Source organism: Maylandia zebra, linkage group LG13 (assembly GCF_041146795.1).
Source record: "Maylandia zebra isolate NMK-2024a linkage group LG13, Mzebra_GT3a, whole genome shotgun sequence".
In the NCBI taxonomy this organism is placed as follows: Eukaryota; Metazoa; Chordata; class Actinopteri; order Cichliformes; family Cichlidae; genus Maylandia; species Maylandia zebra.
The window spans coordinates 34,618,411-34,638,179 of record NC_135179.1 but is presented as its reverse complement, the minus strand read 5'-3'; the positions used below and the strand labels follow the sequence as shown (position 1 = coordinate 34,638,179).

Here is a 19,769-nt window from a genome sequence, read left to right as displayed (position 1 = left end):
GGGATGGGGAGGCGGCTGGCCGGCATGGGTTTTTGTTCCGCCCAATCTCTACTGTCCTGTCACTCTTCACTGCATATATTGAGGGTGTCTGGAAAAGGGCCAAAAGTAAATCTTTAAAAAAGAAATGACTTTGATGTGGGAAGAGGACTTTGGAGCACTAAACTACAGGCCAGTTGTTTCTCTTTGGTTCAGGGCTGGCTTGATATCGCCTGTGAGACCGTTGCAGTGCCTGTCCCTCTCCTCCCACTGACAGCAGTCTCAATACAAATTCCTGAGCTGACACTTTCCCTTCAGTCAGCGCTGTTGCTTGAGCACCTCTTGCTGCACTTCCTTTGCAGCCTTCATCAGCATGCTTTGATAAAGCACTCAGACGAGCCAGCCTCCTCAGCAGCGACCTTCTGACATCGTCTTCCATGTGAATCTGGTGCTCGGTGTAATTCAAAATGAATGTATTAACCTTTTGAGTTGAGGAACCCCTTAGTGTGGGTGTCCTGGGCTGGCACGTTCAGCATTAACCTGACACGTTTTACAGTTTTATGTTGAATACAGAATGTTTAAAGGCTTCCCTGTTAAATTCATTTGCAACCCCCCCCCACCTTTTTCTACAATATAATTTATAGCGATGCAGTAGTAAGTACTCCTCTGCCTTGTAGTAATCAGAGCTGTGCTGCTGCGTTTAGTCGGCACCCACGCTGTTGCATTTTTAAGCCTCTCAGCTCGTTTTTCAAAGACAAAGCAGCGGCTCGTAGAGTCGGTGTGCTCCAGCTGAAAGAACACGTGCAAGTCGCGTCTGTCAAACTTTAATAGAAAAGTATTATACCTGTATATACACTACAATATTATTCAATCACTTGTGAGTGGGGCTGATGTTTTCTTGGTCTGGCAGTCATCTGAGGGACTCTCTCAGCTGCTCATATATCCTCTGGTCCTACACAAGGAACACACACACACACACAGTCAGTGCACGTTTGTGGTTTTCACACAGAAACAAAAGTTGAACAGCTCGTCTCCGTTTCTCTGTCACTCACTCAGTCCACACTTATTTTAAACAGTTACCTGAGTAATGATCACATTGACATTCGGTTTGTAGGTTAGTACTGCAGAGTTTTTTGGCATGCAGTGTTTAGCGTGACGAGTCAGACCGGTTCAGGTAGGTTGCGGGACTGTGACTGAGGCCAGTTCAGTCTGCTGTGACAAACACTTCTTATCAGCAGCATGTGGAATGCTGCCAGAGTAATGGACTCTGGCAGCATGAGTTATGGGGAGAGAGAGGAGCGCTGGCAGTCAACTATGAGGTGTGATAAGACTGGCAGCTGCCTCTCCCTGACCTGCTTTTTTTACACACACATTTTATTTCTATCTATCTATATATATATTAGAGGTGGGAATCACCATACATCCCACGATACGATATTATCACAATACTTAACGCACGATACGATATTATTGCAATTTTTTAAAATATTTTGCGATATTCAGATTCTGTACATAAAGGTAAACTTTATCAATATTCATTTTATCTAATATCAAAGTCTCACACTCAGTCTTTCTCTCATCTCAGTCAGTTTTATTGTTGACAAACTGAACGGTTTGTATTACAGTCTAGTCCAACTTAACTGAATGCAACCATCTGGTACAATTACAGCTATTCTGAACTATGCAATTTATGAAAACTATGCAGCCCCTGAAGAATTTGAAAGTAAATTAAAACAAAATATAATTTTACATTAAATAAAAAAGTTTTAAACTTAATTAAAATAAAACATGTCTTAAAGTTAAACACATTTGGACAGTGAAGGAATGTCAGGATTGTTGCTCAGAAAAGGATCAACATGCTCTGAAGTCAGAGCACAAAAACTTTTTTTGTAACAAAATATCGATTTCTGCTGTCCCTGTATCGATACAAAATATCACGATACTACACAGTACGTACCTACATACAGGCAAATTTCATATAAATAAAAATCACAGGCCACATGGTGTTGTTGATATGTATTGACTCTAAGACCTAATCACTTAAAAAACATATATCATGGTATGTTAACCTTTTTTCACCACTGTACTTGCAGGACACGTCTGAGAATTTGGATCCATCTAGATCCTGATTGAAAATACATTCCCAAAATGTGACCATGCTTTATTACCTTTGTGGACACAGACGGTCGGACCTTCCCGAAGGCATCCTCAAAGTTGTCCTTGCTCACTCTGATGTCAGCAGCAGAGCCAGACGAATGTGTGTGGCCTGTGTGGAGCGTAGAGGCGAACAGAATGGACATGCATGAGTGTAATTAGCTAGTTTCAGTGCAACTGTGAATCGTGTTTTACTTTTTGATAGCACAACAATCGTTAGCTGTACTAAAGAGGAAACAGAAATCAATAGAAAGAAGAGGGAATACAGGTGCTATGATTGTTTCTTCTTTACGTTTATAAATCACTAAAAATAATCTTCAGTGAAAACCCAGGTAGGTCTCGGTTCCACCTCGTAGGCCAGCTTATTGTTGTTATTTGAGTTGGAATATGAAAGTTTGATATACTGCATACAGTGTTCTCTTGTATATGTTATTGTAGGGTCAATATTAAAGCGCTTTGAGGCGACTGTTGCTGTGATTTGGTGTAATATTAACAAAACTGAACTGAATTAAACTGAGTCCATGCACTAACTAGACCGTAACGTGCTAAAGTAAAGTGAAACCATGGGAATGTGTTTGGTGACTACCTGCAGACCCACAGGAGGACTACAGCTGTGGAGCTAAACACTGTGCAGGCATGCAGAGGACGAGTTCAGTTACCAGGAGATGCAGCCGAGGAAGGCTGGGACTTCAGGTAGGTCCTCAGGGCATTAAGAGACGCCTCCCTCACCAATGCAGTCAGGTCAGCTCCACTACGTCAAAACACACACACACCTTTAGTGTGGATCAGATTTCACTCTTTTCAGTGCTGTTTATGTGTCAGTGCAGTTTGAACACTGCAAGCTAGAACAGAAGGCTTTGCAGCCACACTGCTGCTCCACGGCTCAAACCTACCTGAAGCCATCGCAGCGCTTATCTCGTGCAATCTCTTCAAGGCTGACATCCTGCTCCAGCTGAGGTCTGGTCCCCCCCTAAACATGGAGCAGTGAAGTTGATCAACAGCTTTTCTATAATGTCCTTAATCAGCAGTATGTGGCAGGATATTTTCAGTGTCAGCTAGATTTTAAAATACAGTCATCAGTGCACCAACATAACTGTTTAATGTGTTTGTTTCCCCTTTGTTCTCTATTTGATAGTATACAATATATAATGCACACTTTTTCATTTCATCTGAATAGAAACGGTCCATTTCCTACTTTAGTGATTGTATGCAGGATGGTATGGCGGTCTGCTGGTGGTGGCAGACCCACATACAAGGTTTTATCCAGACGGCCTGGTCTCAGTACAGCAGGGTCGATGATATCTGGTGATAAAACAGAACATTGTAACAGTAAAAACCTGCCATTTCAAATCATTTAAAGAAGAATGTGCTCAAAGTATTCTTTTTAACCTAAATCCGCTTCCTGTTCCATGCATCTAACTTCCCAAATTCTACAAACACTTTAACTTTGTCATCAGTAAATGTCCTCAGCAAAACCCATTTTCAGTCTCCAGTTACTCTATATGAGCAAAAGTCCTCGGCCACACCTGTTACTCTTTGGATTTAGTAGTTTTCAGTCCCATTGTGTAGAGTCCAGTCATGCAGCTGCCTTTACAAGCCTTTGTGAAAGAATGGGTTATTCTCAATGAAATAAGGTGGCACTGTAATACTGTAAGATTTTCTCTCTCCTCGATATTCCACATTCAGCTGACATCTAGTGGAAGCAACAGCATTGCTTAAACATACTGAAAAACAGAAGCAACTCAAAGTGGTGGACACGTACGGCGGTGCACAGCGCTCTGCCGAGCTCCTTTAGTTTAAACATCAACACACAAACAGTGAACCAGGAGCTTCACAGCCTGGGTTTCCATGGCCAAGCAGCTCCTTGAGGCGTGCTGTTATGGTAATACGTCTCCATACCTGGTCTGTTAGTGGCAGCCATGATGAAGACCTGCCGTCGACTCTCCAAGCCGTCCATCTCTGTAAGCAGCTGGTTGACGACCCGCACACTGGCTCCTGACTGAACACAAACAAAGACAGTTCACGCCTGCTGTGGGGGGGCGGTTGTTTTTTTAGATTTTCTCCCCCTTTCTCTTCCTGCCTCTCAGTGCTGGCATTGGCATGTTGCACATTGTGAGATTATTCTGTTATTATATGTTATCTTATATATGTAGTTAAAGTAGTTGAATTATGATAACAGCTGTAGGTCATATATTATCCTTTAGTTTAGATGGTGTGCTGTGTATGTAGTCTAGTTCTCATTATACTTTTGAGTTAACAGAACATATTCACTAGGGGTGCAACGATATTCGTATCGATATTGAACCGTTCGATACAGTGCTTTCGGTTCGGTACGCATATGTATCGAACAATACAACATTTGTAATTTATTTTATCAACTTTCCTTCTGACGATGCTGTCTGTGTTGAGCGCTCAGTGAATCTGCGTTCGACTACTCCGCCTAGGCTCGACAGTGCAGCCTAGGCGGAGTAGTCGAACGCAGATTCACTGAGCGCTCAACACAGACAGCATAGTCAGAAGGAAGAGCGCAGGGCAAGCTAGCGAGACAGAAGTTAAGCTCTCCTTGCAACATGGACCTCCCCCACCCTCATTCAGATCTGGCGTTTGGAATTATTTTGGTTTTCATGTGACGTATGACCCTGAAGGTAAGCGAGTCATGGACTAAAGTAAAACAGTATGTTGGATGTGCCATGCAATGCTCAATTACATGGGTGGGAACTAGTGTGTTAGCGCAGTTAGCTCGTTAACGTGTTGGCCGTCTAGCCCCATGCACGGGGCGATCGGCGGTAGCTCGTTAACGGAGATTTGCCGTGTTGTGGCGTTAAGGTCATTTCAACGAGATTAACCTGAAAGCACTAGTGGGAACACAACGAATATGACTGCACATTTACACCGACATCATCCTAGTGCAAAGACAAAAACAACAAGCATGCTACTAACTTTAGCCGAGTCATTTAGACAGCTGTTAGCACATGATTCTCCTTATGCTGCTGAGAATATAGCCCAGAAGAAGCGGATAGTATAGCTTTTATTTTGGAAAGAGCCATTTCTCTGTAATAAACTCTCTTTTCCAAAGATGAGTGATTCCTCAATCAGATACAGGGCTTGCAATATCGCTAGCCCAACGTCCCGGAGCTAGCGATTTTTTCAGTCGGGCTACCAAAATCGATCTCTGCCCTGCCCGTCGGGCTATTGTAGGAAAAATATATGTCAATGCTTTTGCATTCTTTCAGAAATGTAGCTGGGTAATTATGTCATTGGCATCGGTGAGCCACTGTCAATATGTGACATATTGAAATCGCGTTTGAATTTGCGCTTGTTTTTTTGCTTTCACTTTGCAATCGTGCGAACTGTGTATAGAGAGCGACAGCACTGATCTGTGAGTGATGATAATTTGTGCACCAATTCCTCTGACATCGTCTTATTAATCGTTAGCTTACTATGCAAACATGACAAGTGAAATCTCCCGCAGCTTAAACATGTGAGAGGTTGATCGCGCAGAGAATCGCTGAGCTTATGTGAGTGAGCGTGTAAAAGCATTTCAGTTCTGCTGAGCCAAATAAGACAGGTCAGGGTGAAGAAGTGACAGCCAAAGAAAAGCTCACCACAAAACGGAGAAGTTATGACAAATCAGACTATGAGGCAAAAAGAAAGTGCAGCTTTATGGTTTCATGGACAAAAGAATTTCTGTGGCTGCAATATGATGAGCTAAATAACCAGGGCTGCACATAAGTGGTCCGCAGGTGCGCATTCGCTGTCAAAATAAAAAACACGCACAAGGGTTAGGGTTAAATTTAAAAACTGTACTTTTGAGTTAAAATATATATTTATAATTTTAATAAATGACAAATTAAAAAGGCATGAACATTTTTTTGTATCGAAAAAATATCGAACCGTGACACCAAAGTATCGAACCGAACCGAACCGTGAATTTTGTGTATCGTTGCACCCCTAATATTCACTTATTAGTTCATTAGATAAGTGTGCATCACTCTGTATCCTTGATCTGCTGGGAATGTGTTACACTGTTTTCTTGACATGCTTTATTGTTGAATCATAAAAAGAAGGTTGTAAGCAGGAGACTCTGTGTATAAGACAGGGGAGATGGACCACATTCCAGACCCCCACCTTACAGAGAGCAGAAAGACAGGGAGCCGAGGTCATAACTTAGGCGCCGTATGAGAGAAAGAATGTGAATGTTTGGGCTTTTACGACTAGGTGGGGGCCACTAGCGGCTATAAGAAGCTTAGTAGCCCGTCACCAGTTTGAGACTTGCGGTGACCCTCTTCAGGCATGTCTCCCCATCATGATGGTCCTTATGCTCTTAAGTGTTGAATTGTATGGAAATAAAGTATTGTTGATTGAGCATAAATACACCGAGTACTGTCCTTCCTTCAGCCCAAAGATTCAAAGAATTGGGAGATTTCAACAACATGCACATGTGAATAATAACAGAAATTCATAGATAAATACATAAAAGGGAAGATGAGCCCACAGAGGTATTAAAAACGAAGTGCTTGTCCTGCTTGGTGCAGCGTTTGATACTGTCAACCACGGTATGTTACTACAGAGAGACACACTGGCTGTGAAAGGAAATGGCCTGCATTGGTTTGAATAACATCTGACAGATATGTAAATGGGGAGTCTTCTTAACCACAAGTCATGGAGTTCCACAGGGCTTTGTGTGTCTAATGGGAACATACAGTTTAAATGAAATCACACTTTCCTGACATGCTAACATTATGATCTTACCTCGTGGCCTGAGCGACGTGGACACAGTGCGTCGATCTCGTCAAAGAAGATCACACAAGGAGCAGAGTTGCGTCCTCTTTGGAAGACCTGTCTGACAGCCCGCTCGCTCTCTCCCACATACTGCAAACACAGAGCACAAGTCAGCTCTGAGGTCGACACAGACGGTCGACTTTTATTCAGCACACTTATAAAGAAATCAACAGAAATGAGAATCCAGATATGCAGATAATATGCAGGCATGTGTGGCTGGTGGTTCGGGACAAACCCTCAGAGGCATGTTTCTTGGCTCTGCTACGACTCTCCAAAACAATGCAGCAATGCACAGGCTGAGGCCAGCACAGCAGCATGCTCTCCAGCTCAGTGACTTACCATGTTGAGCAGCTCTGGTCCTTTGACAGAGATGAAGTTGAGGCCTGACTCGTTGGCTACGGCCTGCCAGGAAAGAGAATAGAAGCATTCAGTGAGGCACGCTGAGAAAATGAGCAGCATGACAGAGCCAAGTTAGCCATAGGCCTTATGCTAAGTTAAGTGTGTTTGTCCAGTCTCCACAGAGACGTGTGACTGATACTGACAGTGACCCTACTTCATCCTCAGAAAGAGACCGAATGTCCTGATTTACTTCATATTAAAGTTACATATAAAATAAATAAATGATAATCGATTTGGTTTGAACATGTTTAAAATTCATCACTCAGATTTTCATAACTATGCTGTGCTATGAAAACAGATGATGCTCGTGTATGTGTCGGTGGGCGGGACAACCTTGGCCAGCAGGGTTTTTCCACATCCTGGAGGTCCAGCCAGCAGCACCCCAGACGGAGCGCTCAGCCCCAGAGCTCTGAACTGCTCTGGAGAACGCACTGGAGCCTGCAGGGCACACACGGCTGTGTTATCTGTGCTAACACTGATCAGAGACGAGTGAGGCTGAACCAGCTCAAACACAGGTAACGTGTGAGAGAACAGAGGACAGTAGTATAATAAAAGACAATAAAATAAAAGGGTCATGGCTTATTCTGAAATCCATGTGTTTACCAGTATAGCCATGGTGAGCTCCTCTCGGACATCCTGCAGCGCTCCCACATCTTCCCAGGTGACATCAGGCACTGTGGCAAATCCTTCCCTCTTAGCTGAGGGCTGCACACTAGCCAGAGAGAGCTGGAAATCTGACATGAGAATGGACAAGCCAGCCAGCTTCTCCTCTGATAGGGTCTCTGTGCTCTTCAGCAGGCACAGCACGCTCCACAGCTCCCCCTGCTGGACGCAGCACATAACACGTCAGGGCAACGCAGAGGCAGGAAATCCCGTCGAGTCGTTTTGCATTCAAATGCAGCACAACAGAGTGAGTGTGGCATCTCCACAAAAACAGGGCAGCGACGCGTACACGTGCTGTGGTTGAAGCAGCACCAACATATTTAACAGCCTGCCACACTGAAGGTGTGTCTGCTGTGTGATATGAGCCATACAGATCTGTGTGCGCCGCTCGCCTCAGTTTGGCTCTAATCTATGTCAAGTTCAAACTTCTTAAGTGAGTATTTCTGTAAAACATGCAAAGATCTGTGTTCGTGCTCTGAGAACAGCAGTTCTGTTAGCCCGAGTCATCCAAACATGAGCAGTAACGACAGCTTTAACAGCACCTGCAGGCATCTCTCACTCTGATCTCATATACTAACACTGACAAGAGCTCATAAGAAAAACAAATAAGCAGCAAGTCTGTAGTCCTCATTATTTAAGAACGATCATCGTGCTGAGTAACGTTTGAGACCGTCCCGGAGCTCCTCGTACCTGCTGATGATTCTGTCCCGGCTCCTCCTGAGGCACGGGGTTGGCGTCGGTCGCTTGTTGTTGTTCTGACGTGACGTCTGTCAAAGCTAACGGTTCTTTAGCAGATGTCTGGCTTTGGCTGTGCGGAGGCCCCCTCGTTTCCAGCAGCACCCTGTTTACAGCACTCATGGCAGCTTCGCGGCACAAAGCCATGAGGTCAGCACCCACGTAGCCTGGGGTGAGTCGGGCCAGCTGCTGGTAATCAAAGTCCTCTGGCAGCTTCAGCTTTCGACATAACGTCCTCAAGATCCTGGGAGAGTAACAAACACGTTCAAACTGTGTACTCGTGAGCCGAGCGAGAGACTGCTGTGGTAAATACCCAAAAGTGTCAACAATCCCTGCTCCACAAACGGGCACGGTGCTGATCGTCCACCTGCCCAACACTTTGCTTTAGGTCTCAGCATCCTCTGAGCATCTCATCGCCATCTGTGATGGACATGTTATTCAAATCACGACCCCTTCCTTCAGTATCACCTCATCTTTCTGCCACAGAACTGGAGTTCGTGGTGTGATTCAGTTCTGCTCTGCTTTCCACAGAGGTCGCACGTATGCTTCCCTGTTTTTTCAGGACGATACAGGTCAGCATACGCAGCGTATTAAGGAAACCTTGCTTCACATTCCTGCTCTGTTGTTAGCTAATATCGATCAGGCTGCCTGTGATGTGCTCACGTCACTGTTAGATCCCTGACACTGCCTCTGTCACCTCTATTTTCTTTTACTTGGAACCCAAAGTGACCCAAGTGTTTCCCAATAACAGAGAGAACCTCGAGTAGGGAAGGTGCTGTTCCTTTAATTTCTCACCCATTCCCGCCCTGATGGCCTTTGGCTACCAGTCAAGAAAGTACAAAAGGTAAACGTGAAATGTTGACACGAAGCACAACTGAAACACCAATTTGTCCGTCTAGTTGTGTGTAGCTGACCTGAGACGTGCCGCTTCATCTGGGATACCCATGCAGATCTCTCTGTCGAAGCGGCCGGCTCTGCGGAGGGCGGGGTCCAGGGAGTCTGGTCTGTTGGTGGCACCGACGACCAGGAGCTGAGCCGGAACTGCCAGACTATTCAGATCTGTCAGGCAGAGTGCAAAAAAACGTGACGCCGCTGGCGAAAGCCGAGGTGTGGTGTTAATGAACACGAGCGTTCCGGTGCGACGAGCCTGATAAGTGCTTATGTTTGTGAGTCTGCTTGTATTTCCACAAGAGAATTGCATGTCATACCATCCATGCAGGTTAGCAGCTGGGCTACAATCCTCCTCTCCATATCTTTAGAGGCCACCTCTCTTTTAGGGGTGATGGCATCTATCTCATCTATGAAGAGGATACACGGAGCTGAACTCTGCAAGGGAGGAAGAGAAACTACATTCGCTTTACATTGTTACAGTCACGCCACAGGTCTCATGCTTATTCATGCACCGCCTTGATCTCTATACAAGTTTTTAACCACATTCAAAGAGGACTTTCTCTGACACCATAACACGTCTGCACCCGTGAGCCTGCAGCTCCATCAAACCATCTAAACTTAGAGCGTTGCTGCGGCTTTGAGGATCAGCTGCGTTCGACTGCCTGTCAATCACCAGCACGCTGCTAAAATAAGGTGCGGGCTCAGGAGCGAGCCGGACACTTCTGGAACGATTGGAAGTAAAAGTGGAAAAAAAGCAGTATTAACCACAGCGAGGTCAAACAGCTCCCTGAGCTTCTGTTCAGACTCCCCGGACACTCCGGACACCAGCTCTGGAGCAGAAACCTTCAACATGGGCAGGTGCATCTCCTGAAACACACAATCACAGCTTATTTAAGTGCACAACACCTTCATGGACGTCACCCATACTCAGACCCTGTTAGAGAAGTAGCAGCACTTTGTTGCCAAAACGTGATGAAACCAGGCTGAAAGGATGCCGAGGTGCATCTCTATATATGAATTGTCCAGCACTCACCCCAGCCACAGCCTGGGCCAGCAGGGTCTTTCCACAACCAGGTGGTCCATGCAGCAGAAAGCCCTTCGGAGGAACCATTCCCAGCTGCTGGTACACCTCTGGGTGTCGCATGTGTATGAGCAGCTTACACACTTCCTGCAGCAATGTTTTTTATAGAAATGAGTGAACACCAGCTGGACAATTTCATGTGCAGTCAACACATTCTTCATTTACGCCGTGCTGTGTTACAGCAATGCACTTTAATCAAAGAAGCTAATGTAGCTACAGACAAGGCAGCAAGGACGACGGTACTAACCACTAACGTCTCTTCATTTCCTCCAACATCTTCAAACTTCAAAGTGGGGTAGTGCAGCTCGGGCGACTTTGCTAAAGAATCATTCATAGAGAAAATGACTGCAAAGAAACAGACGCTGACAACCACTGCAGTGAAGTCTTATACTAACAGACGTATTGGAACTGAAGTGAAACACATACCTTATTTATAGAATTAGAAATAAGGGGTCAAAAATGTTTGCATGCAAGTTTTTCTGCAAGGCTGAAAATGTTGTGGGGGGTGGAGCTGAACCCTTTTAAAGTGGAGCCAGATATCGTCTGAGACGTACCTTAGCTCCCACCCACTGCACGAGGTGCATGCTCAGTGAGGCACGGCGATTACCCATAATGCATCTCTGAACAGCACAGCAAATTATTCCCGCCTGTGGATGCCTCTCTTTACAATCGCTCCATCTAATGCACAGGAAGCACTGCAGTAGCTGTATGATCGCACTGACAAACTACACAAAGCGGTACCTTTCTTGTTGAGCGTGTGTGTCTCTGTGGTTTCAGGACTTCTTTCAGCAGTCTTTCTCCTTTTTTTGGACTTCTTGTGAGACCTGTCCCCCTCCAGAATGGACACGTCAGTCTGTTTGTGACAGGCGAGGAGGCCATGTAACGTGAACACAGGACATAAATACTGATCACAATACCGTCTCTTTTTGCATATGTGTCACAGTTACATGTTTCATGTCATCAAATGTTAATATGACACAACTGTGGACTTCATCTATTAATGGGGAAAAGCTAGCCAAGTCTACCGTGGCCTGTGTGAGGAAGTAATTGCCCCCCTCATGAAACGCTGCGTCCAACCACAGTTCAGCTTCGCCACACGCAGGCTTACTGTCAGACATGCTCAAGAAATCAGCTACATGTTAGGTGATTTCTTATCAAGTCCTTTATTTGAGAAAATGAAGTAAACTAAAAGAGCTAAAAAAAGGAACACGTCATTATGATCTAAAGAACCTGCTGGAAGACAAAACACTGCCGTGTCTGGAAAGGATGGATACCGAGCCGTTTCTAAGGCTGGGACTCCAGAAAACCAGGAAACAAGGGGAAGAAAACTGTGGAGAGCTGAAGGTGAAAACCATTGCTGACCAAAACAACACAAAGACTGGAAGCTTGAGTCACGTTACATATGAGAGCAAACTAACACAGCATTTCATACCAGCAGTCAGACACAGTGGTGCTGCTTCAAGCCTGGATAGTCCATAGATTTGTCTCTCTACCAGAAAATCTTGAAGGAGAATGTCAGGCCATCAGTTTATGACCCGACAAGAGCACTTGGGTTACGCAGCAGGAAAATAACCCAACACACGGCATCAAGTGCACCTCTGACTGGCTCAAAGAAGCAACGAACAAAGTCGGGCCTAAATCTGATTGAGATGCTTTGGCATGGACAGTGCTCCAGTGTGGCTGAACTTGGGTCAAAGTGGGGCAAAGCTTCACCACAGAGATGTGAAAGACTCACTGCCAGTGCTTGATGGCAGTTCTTGCAGCCAAGGGTTAGTTTTAGGGGCAATTACTTTCCCACACATGGCCAGGTAGGTCTGGATAACGTCTTTCCCTCAATGGATGAAACAAACATTTCAAATGTGTAACTCAGGTTATCTTTGATATTAACATTTATTTGGTGATTGAAACCTTCAAGTGGGACAAATATGTAAACAACCGAAGGAAGGTTAGTGATTCTGGCTGCTCCCAGTCTGTAAGTTCCACACCAGTGCCAAATTGCTCTCTGATGGAGTATGAATGTACTTCCATACAGAAAGAAAAAGGTGAAGGAGGCATGTTGTCTAAAGTGCTCAGGTAGAGATAAAAGCACTATAAAAGAAGCAGTGCCGTTCAACAGCTTCTTGTCCGTGACCCATTTTCTCACCACCTTTGATTGCACACTTCACTTTTGAGCCACAGTGACCGTCTCAGTGTCACTATGATATCATGTATGTATTTATCCATTTCCATATCCAAACGGTCTTCACTCCTGTGGAGACCTGTTGCTTCGTCCTTGGACCTCAGACACTATTATTAATTTTTTCCTCGTTTCTTGCCTTGGCCACTGCTTTCTCCGCTTCACTTGGAGGTAAACGCGTTTCCTTCAAGAGGAAAATTGGAGCTAGTGCCCGCGAACTGTATGAGACTGTTTAGAACTAATGGCCTTGTGCAATTCTGATTCACTCACACGTGATGGTGAGAACAAAATAGGCCAGAATCACCTTTCATACATGCAGCAGTGATTTTGCATGCAAACTCATTTTTTGCGCAGGGTAAGAACAATTCCACGTGAATGTGAGTAAATCAGGCCCAACGTCCTTTGGGCAGAGGACAACAAAGAGCGGCAAACACAGCATATCAGCACAGAGTACAATGGCAGAGCTGCCACACCTTGATAAATGGTATCCAAGTAATACTTTTTTACTCCATTTGAGAACTCAAAGCACTTTCTAGTATGATCCTCATTCACATATCTTTTCTATACTTAAGCACTTCAATATAACATTCCCATTTCAGTGAATGCACTGGTGCAACTGAGAATTCAGTGAGGACTAGGGCTGCCACGATTTGTCGACTAGTCACGATTACGTCGACTATCAAAATCGTCGACGACTGATTTAATAGTCGACGCGTCATTTGAAGCTTTGTAAGATCACAAAAGACGCAGGAATAAGTGGCAGGATTTAAGAGTGTAATAACGGACTGAAACAGAAGATGGCAGCATTGCATGTACAAGGATGCCAGCTGCCGTTAAACCCCGAAGAAGAAGAAGCAGCTGTGTCCCAGAATTCATAGCGCGGCCCAGCGCAGTTTCCAACAATGGCGGCAGCTAGTTAGTTTTAATATTACTCTTATTATTCTTTCTGGGTCACAAAATAAGCGTTTAACATATTTTCAGGCGAGAATGTAGCTGTGTAAACCTCAAATATCTGCTCAGTTTATCAGGACACCGCATATTTTCAAAAGCGCTCCGACGTTTTCGGAGACGTCTGTTACCCACTAGCTCGATAGCTAGCCGGGGGCTAGGTCACTAGCGCCGTGAGAACACCGGACTCCCCACAAATCGTTTTCAAACCCACCGCCGTCTTTCGCTACTCAGGTTAAATATATATGAGTCACTTAGATAACTTAAAATGTTATTGTTTGGCTTTTTTTTTTAGTATTTTATTTGTTCCTGAGTAAATCAGTTTGTCTGAGATTAAAGTTATAGTTTTTACACAGCTGAATAAACGTCAAGCAGACAGCTGATCATCAGAAGTGTGAGATGCTCCAGAATATACTCCGGTGTCCTGTTATATTTTAGATAGCAAGGAGTTCATTAAACTTCACCGAAACAATCTGCAAATTTCATTAAAATTTAATAAACTATCATCTTGTCTTTATTTTTAGTTAGCACAGACCTTAAACACTTAAAGCTGTAAGCTAATGATAGTTATATGAGCAGATGCTGCTGGTGCAATAAGCTGTAGTTTTACGTCCAATGGATGATGATCTGATTAGTCGACTAATCGCAAAAATAATCGGTGACTAGTCGACTATCAAAATGATCGTTTGTGGCAGCCCTAGTGAGGACCAAGAACACTTCCAGACTGGGGAGCCGGGGATGAACCCAGTCGGAGCTGGACCTCAGCCTGATTGAAATGCTGTGGCGGGACCTTAAGAGAAATGTGCATAAATGATAGTTTGCTGCCTGCAAACCTCCATGGACCGGGGGTGGCTGTGGCAGAGCAGATCAGCTACTGACTGGAAGGTTGGTGGTTCGATTCCTGGCTTCCCCAGTCTGCATGCCAAATACCTTTGGGCAAAATATTAACCCCAAATTGCTCTCCGATGCGTCCATCGGAGTGTGAATGTGTGTGAATGTTTATTAGTTGCACTTGTGTTTAGAAGTGCTTGAATGTGGCGTGTTGTATAGAGCGCTTTGAGTACTCCGGGAGAGTAAAGCGCTACATAAGAATCAGTCCATTTGCCATGGACTGAAGCGGAGTGGTTCAAAACTCCTCCACAGTGATGTGAGGGACTGAAATCATGCAGAGAAAGCTGACAGGCACAACCAGCACTTTTCTTATTGAAGCCAAACAACTTGCAATACTGACTGTGATGCAATTCCAAGCACCAAAGAGCACAACCACATCACATCTTAATGATTATCACACGACGCTTACTAGGGTTCATCTGTGCAGACATGTTAGTTACAGACATTTACTGGTTGTTTGGTCGGGTCGTCACAAAGGTCGATGATGGTGCTGCTCTTCTCGGGAGCTCTATCAATAAACCAGCCTCCTTTGGAGACCAGGGTCACTGAAGCCGAAGGCGGAGCAGTGGCTGTGCTGCGAGGACTGCTGGTAGCAGCGTTCCCTTTCCGGTACAGAGACGACAGAGAGCTGTTCATTTGGTTTGTGGGCTGTGACAGGGAGAAAAAGGTCATTAGCAAATTAGTGCTAAACCACACACGCACGCACACACACGCACGCGCACACACACACGCGCACACACACACGCGCACACACGCACGCACGCACACGCGCGCACACGCACACACACGCGCTGCCCCAAGAAGTTGATTCTGTTCATCTGGATGTTTTCGTCACTCATCAGGTGACGTCTTCAGTCTCAGCTGAACATTCGCACGGTGACTAACAACGGGCTGTGAGCTCAACTTCTTCATCATTAACATGTAAATCATGACCACTGACCATCGAACTATTGTTTCCTCTGCCTCCATAATGACATCTCAATAAAATCCAGGGTGTTCTGGATGTGGTGTTCAGAGCTGCAGCAGGTTGAGGATCGAAGCCAGAAACTTTGAGATGTTATAGGTGACAGAGTTACAGTCGGTCTTAAAGGTGCACCCTGTTAATGTGTCTTTGGTAAACCATTCAGCCTTGGTGCAGCTTGCGGTCAACAGCATCGTCTTGTTCTAACTGCTTCAGTCTATCCACTTCCTGGGTCTTCTTTCAGGGGCTCATAAGTATTTCTCATGATAGTCTTTCTGGTTGGTGCACCTACGCTTGACAGGATGCATGATACTGTTGTTGTCATTACTAAGGGATGCGAGTGCCTTCCTTTCCTCCATGCAGATGTTGGATGCTGGGCGCTTTGCATTGCTGGGACAAGTTGAAGCTTTTGTCCGCAGCAGCTCTGCTTTGCCTCGGCGTCACAACAAAGTTTTCGCAGCTTTTGCGAGGATGTTTTTCTCCACTTTTTGCTACTCTCATCGAGAAGATCTCTGTCGGATCTCTTTTAATTTTAGCATGTCAAATCTGTCTCACCCGTTCACTGAGCAGCTGGTTCTGGGGCATTTTTGTTGCTGGGAAGCCTTAAATGAAGATTGCATTTGCAGACTTTTAGGAGTAATCCTGCTTTGTCTGCATCTGAATCTCAGGTGCAGCCATCAGTCGTGCTGTTTGCTCGTGCACATGTGCTAGCTTTAGGCAGTCCTTGCTAAAGTCGGTTAAAATTCTGTTCAGAGAAAAGAATCAACTTTTTGGGATTTCCTTACCTGGATGACTGAGCATACACACACACACGCACGCATCACTAATTAGTGCTTACAATGTTCTCATTACTGTCAGAAGCCTCCTCTGAGCTGCTGCTACCACTCTCGTCACTGTAAACACAGATTTAGAGCACATCAATTACACATTTAAAGAGCAGAAGAACAGCAGAGGACACAACAAGCAGAGGGCCTCACCCAGTGTCACGGTGGCTGTGCTTGGCTCTCTTAGCCAGGTGTTTGCTCTCCAGCTCGTTCAGCCCAGAATCCTTAATGACTGCTTCATACACTAGAAAAGCCATACATGTCAAACTGAGTGCACAATCATTAGGCTGTAACAGACACACACAAGCTGCAGAGGTCATCTGGGCTTTTGTCATATCGCTGCACGACAAGACTTCCTGTGATGGAAAACCTGAATGATCCTGCCTGTTTTTCATTAAAAAGGTTCAACATGATCATCCTTAACCAGCCTGCTGCTACAGTGGAATCATTCATCCTTCTTGTTCAATATCAATCGAGATGTGTCCAAACAGCAGAACCACACAGACCGTGCTCTCTTACCTTTCTCTACCTGGATCCTGAACGCCGTCTTGTTTCTTCTGCCATAGTCCATCCTAAAGACACAATAACTTCATGTCACCAGGACCAAAGCGGTGGAAGCACCTAAGGCCGACACGGACTCAGATTTATGTGCATTTTCAATTCTATCCCAGCCGTCCTTCACCTCATGCATGTAAAAGGAATGTAATTAAAAAGTGGTGAAGCTAATTAATATAACGGACTACCAGACACAGGAAAGACAACTGATTCACGCTTTCTGTGACAATAAACAATGGACTAATGATCAGATGTTTCTTCACTGATTTTCTCAACCCAAAGACGGAGTTTCCAGAGTCTTTGTACACCTTGTTCTGCTCTCCTCAGTGAGCTCAGTGGTGTGAAAGAGGAGGTACAACCCCTTTCAGTAGTAAGGTTTTCAGGCCATGATAAAAACAAAAAACAATCTGGTCTTTACCAAGTCTGAAAATGAAATAAAGAACCACATGTCATATTTCTTTTTAACAAAAATGAAGCCCGATGCAGCGAATAGGAAAAAAGCACGGCGTAACACTCTGACAGGGACGAGGGAGGTCAGCAGCAGCCAGGTGCTGATGAGCTGATCAGTGTGAACACAGCAGCACTCAGGTGTGTGTTAACACAATGCCAAGGTGGAAGGACATCAGCAATGATCTGCTGCCCATCGGTCTGACACAGGTTACAGGGTCATTTCAAACACATGCCTGCAAACCTCAGAGAACAGAACTTCATCCACAATGATGACAGAATGATGGAGAACACCTTTACTTCAGCTTATTGCTGCTGAAGGAACTCCAACAAGCTCCTTATGAGCACTGACCCCACTCTAAGACCCACTAAGGACCAGATTTGTCGAACTGACAAGTCCAGTGACCGTATGTGTCACTGTTATCAGTGTCTGTGAAAATGTGCTCATAAATTTCAGATATTAGCCAACCTCACAGATGCAGGTCTGCAGTGTGATGCATTAAAACCATGTCAGCCACTCAAGCATTAAAATAGAGCTGATTTAACACAGACAAAGAAGAGTCAACATGCAGGGCTTTTACACCACCACATATCTTCACTGGAACCAGCCGTGCAGATCTCAGCTTTGTGGAACGAGCTCGAGTGTCTTATTTGAGCCAGGACAGATGACTCGCCTGTACAGTTTCTGAAGGTCCAGGGCCATGGCTGACAGATCCACATATTCACTGCTGCTGGAGCCCAGATACTGAAAACACAGTTCAACATTCATGTAACCAAAGTGGTGGACACAAGGAAAATCACCAGGAAACATCATGAAATCCACTCGCTGGCATTATATTTATGGAACATCAATAGTTTTGACAGCTCGATGATGGCCACACAGTGTGAAGCAGTGCCAGGGTCTCTCTCACACACACACACACACACAGCAGATGCTCAAAGAACTCATGCAACACAAATGATGACATCATTGGTTTCAGTAACATGTAATCTGATTACTTTGTACTGGTCTTGGTCGCACTGGTGACTGAGGAGAGACACGTACCTGCTCAACTCTTTGTCTGAGGCGACCGTCCTGCCACCCGCCGCCGTGGCCCTTCATGCCTTCTCCGCGCCTGCTGCAGGACACACCCTCAGCTTTAGTAACCATGGTAACCACAGCGTCATTTTACACTCACCTTTTACAACAGAAAAGCTTCCTGTGACAACTTACAACCACTATGTCCCCACGGCGCCTTTACTAGCCTCGTATTAAACTATGATACATCACATTTGCACCGAACTTCAAAGTCTTCATGTTATTGTTTTTCCAAGCCCGCTCAGCCCCTCACTGCGCCACTAATAACACCGGTGTTATTCATTGCTTTCTGTTAGGAGCATCATTTCTCCAATTTCTTTATTTGGACAATTTTCTACACAGTTTGCAGCAGAAATCAGATTTTTCACTCAGCAGCAAACAAAAGCTCTGGGACAGACGGTGGCCTGGCTCTTATTGTTTCTTTCCTTCACCATCTTCAAGCATCCCAGAAGGAACTCCTGTTCATCTCATCTCTATGATTTCTTCAGCACATCCAGGTGATCAGAAGCGACTCTGTGACAGCGACATTCATCAGGCAGGGACGGCTAGAAAACAAGAGCTGTGAGTGTGGGCACAGCTGTACGGCCACTCGCGTGTTTTTAAGCACCCACGTATGAAAGAGGCACAGACTCAAGCGTAGCGGACCAAACAAAAGTCTAAACGGCTCCTGCAAAAACGTGACTCACGATCAAAGTAGTGGAGGGCGCTCCTGTTCGCGGGCTTTAAAGCGTGGATGTCCGGCTTGTATCAGCTGGACGGCATTAAAACACAACCCCGTCACCACGCGGTTTCTCACGCGTGGCTTTTACAGGCACGGGGAAACAGCCTTACCACCAACACGAGTGCGACACACAGTTATCCCGGAAACGAAAATGATCACATCCGGGTGATTATTTTCAAAATAAAACAGCCTTTCTTGAGATTTGGGAAACATCAGAACACACCGGTACGTTTTGCGATGTAGTTTGAAAAGCTCGAAATATGAATTTGTCATAAAGAAAATGAGTTGACCGTTACTTCAGCACTCCCGACACCGAACACGTCCTTGTATCAGTGAGAAGCAGCAGTCCAAACCGCGTGGTTCCTGGCCCCGGGGAAGCTGTAGTGTGAGACAGTAGTCGGCGGGCACGGTGGCTCCCAGTCTGCCGCTCTGTGCCGCACACGGCGTGAGGAGGAGCCGCTGTCGCTTTCACTTCCTCGTCGTGCTG

At 45.3% G+C, this 19,769-nt stretch overlaps 1 protein-coding gene across 9 annotated transcripts; it reads right to left on the bottom strand.

Annotated features, from left to right (window-relative positions):
- Nucleotides 1-784: 784 nt before the first annotated feature.
- nvl (nuclear VCP like) lies at nucleotides 785-19,706 on the bottom strand. Of its 9 annotated transcripts, none has more exons than XM_012924954.3 (24): nucleotides 19,579-19,706; nucleotides 18,529-18,601; nucleotides 18,158-18,228; nucleotides 17,001-17,053; nucleotides 16,635-16,725; nucleotides 16,496-16,550; nucleotides 15,147-15,344; nucleotides 11,423-11,558; nucleotides 10,929-10,999; nucleotides 10,634-10,768; nucleotides 10,366-10,467; nucleotides 9,918-10,035; nucleotides 9,624-9,768; nucleotides 8,665-8,953; nucleotides 7,915-8,136; nucleotides 7,645-7,749; nucleotides 7,252-7,314; nucleotides 6,883-7,002; nucleotides 4,030-4,129; nucleotides 3,326-3,432; nucleotides 3,024-3,100; nucleotides 2,790-2,881; nucleotides 2,145-2,242; nucleotides 785-928 (listed from the first exon to the last, which is right to left on the bottom strand). In XM_012924954.3, the coding sequence occupies exons 2-24, from the start codon at nucleotides 18,583-18,585 to the stop codon at nucleotides 887-889; spliced, it is 2,547 nt and encodes an 848-aa protein (XP_012780408.1). In that variant the 5' UTR covers nucleotides 18,586-18,601; nucleotides 19,579-19,706; the 3' UTR covers nucleotides 785-886. The 9 variants fall into 9 exon arrangements, with proteins under 9 accessions (XP_012780408.1, XP_014266855.1, XP_014266856.1 ...); XM_014411369.4 differs by lacking the exon at nucleotides 19,579-19,706 and adding an exon at nucleotides 19,248-19,409 and having other exon boundaries at nucleotides 7,915-8,133; XM_014411370.4 differs by lacking the exon at nucleotides 19,579-19,706 and adding an exon at nucleotides 19,248-19,408 and having other exon boundaries at nucleotides 11,423-11,534; nucleotides 15,141-15,344.
- Nucleotides 19,707-19,769: the final 63 nt, after the last annotated feature.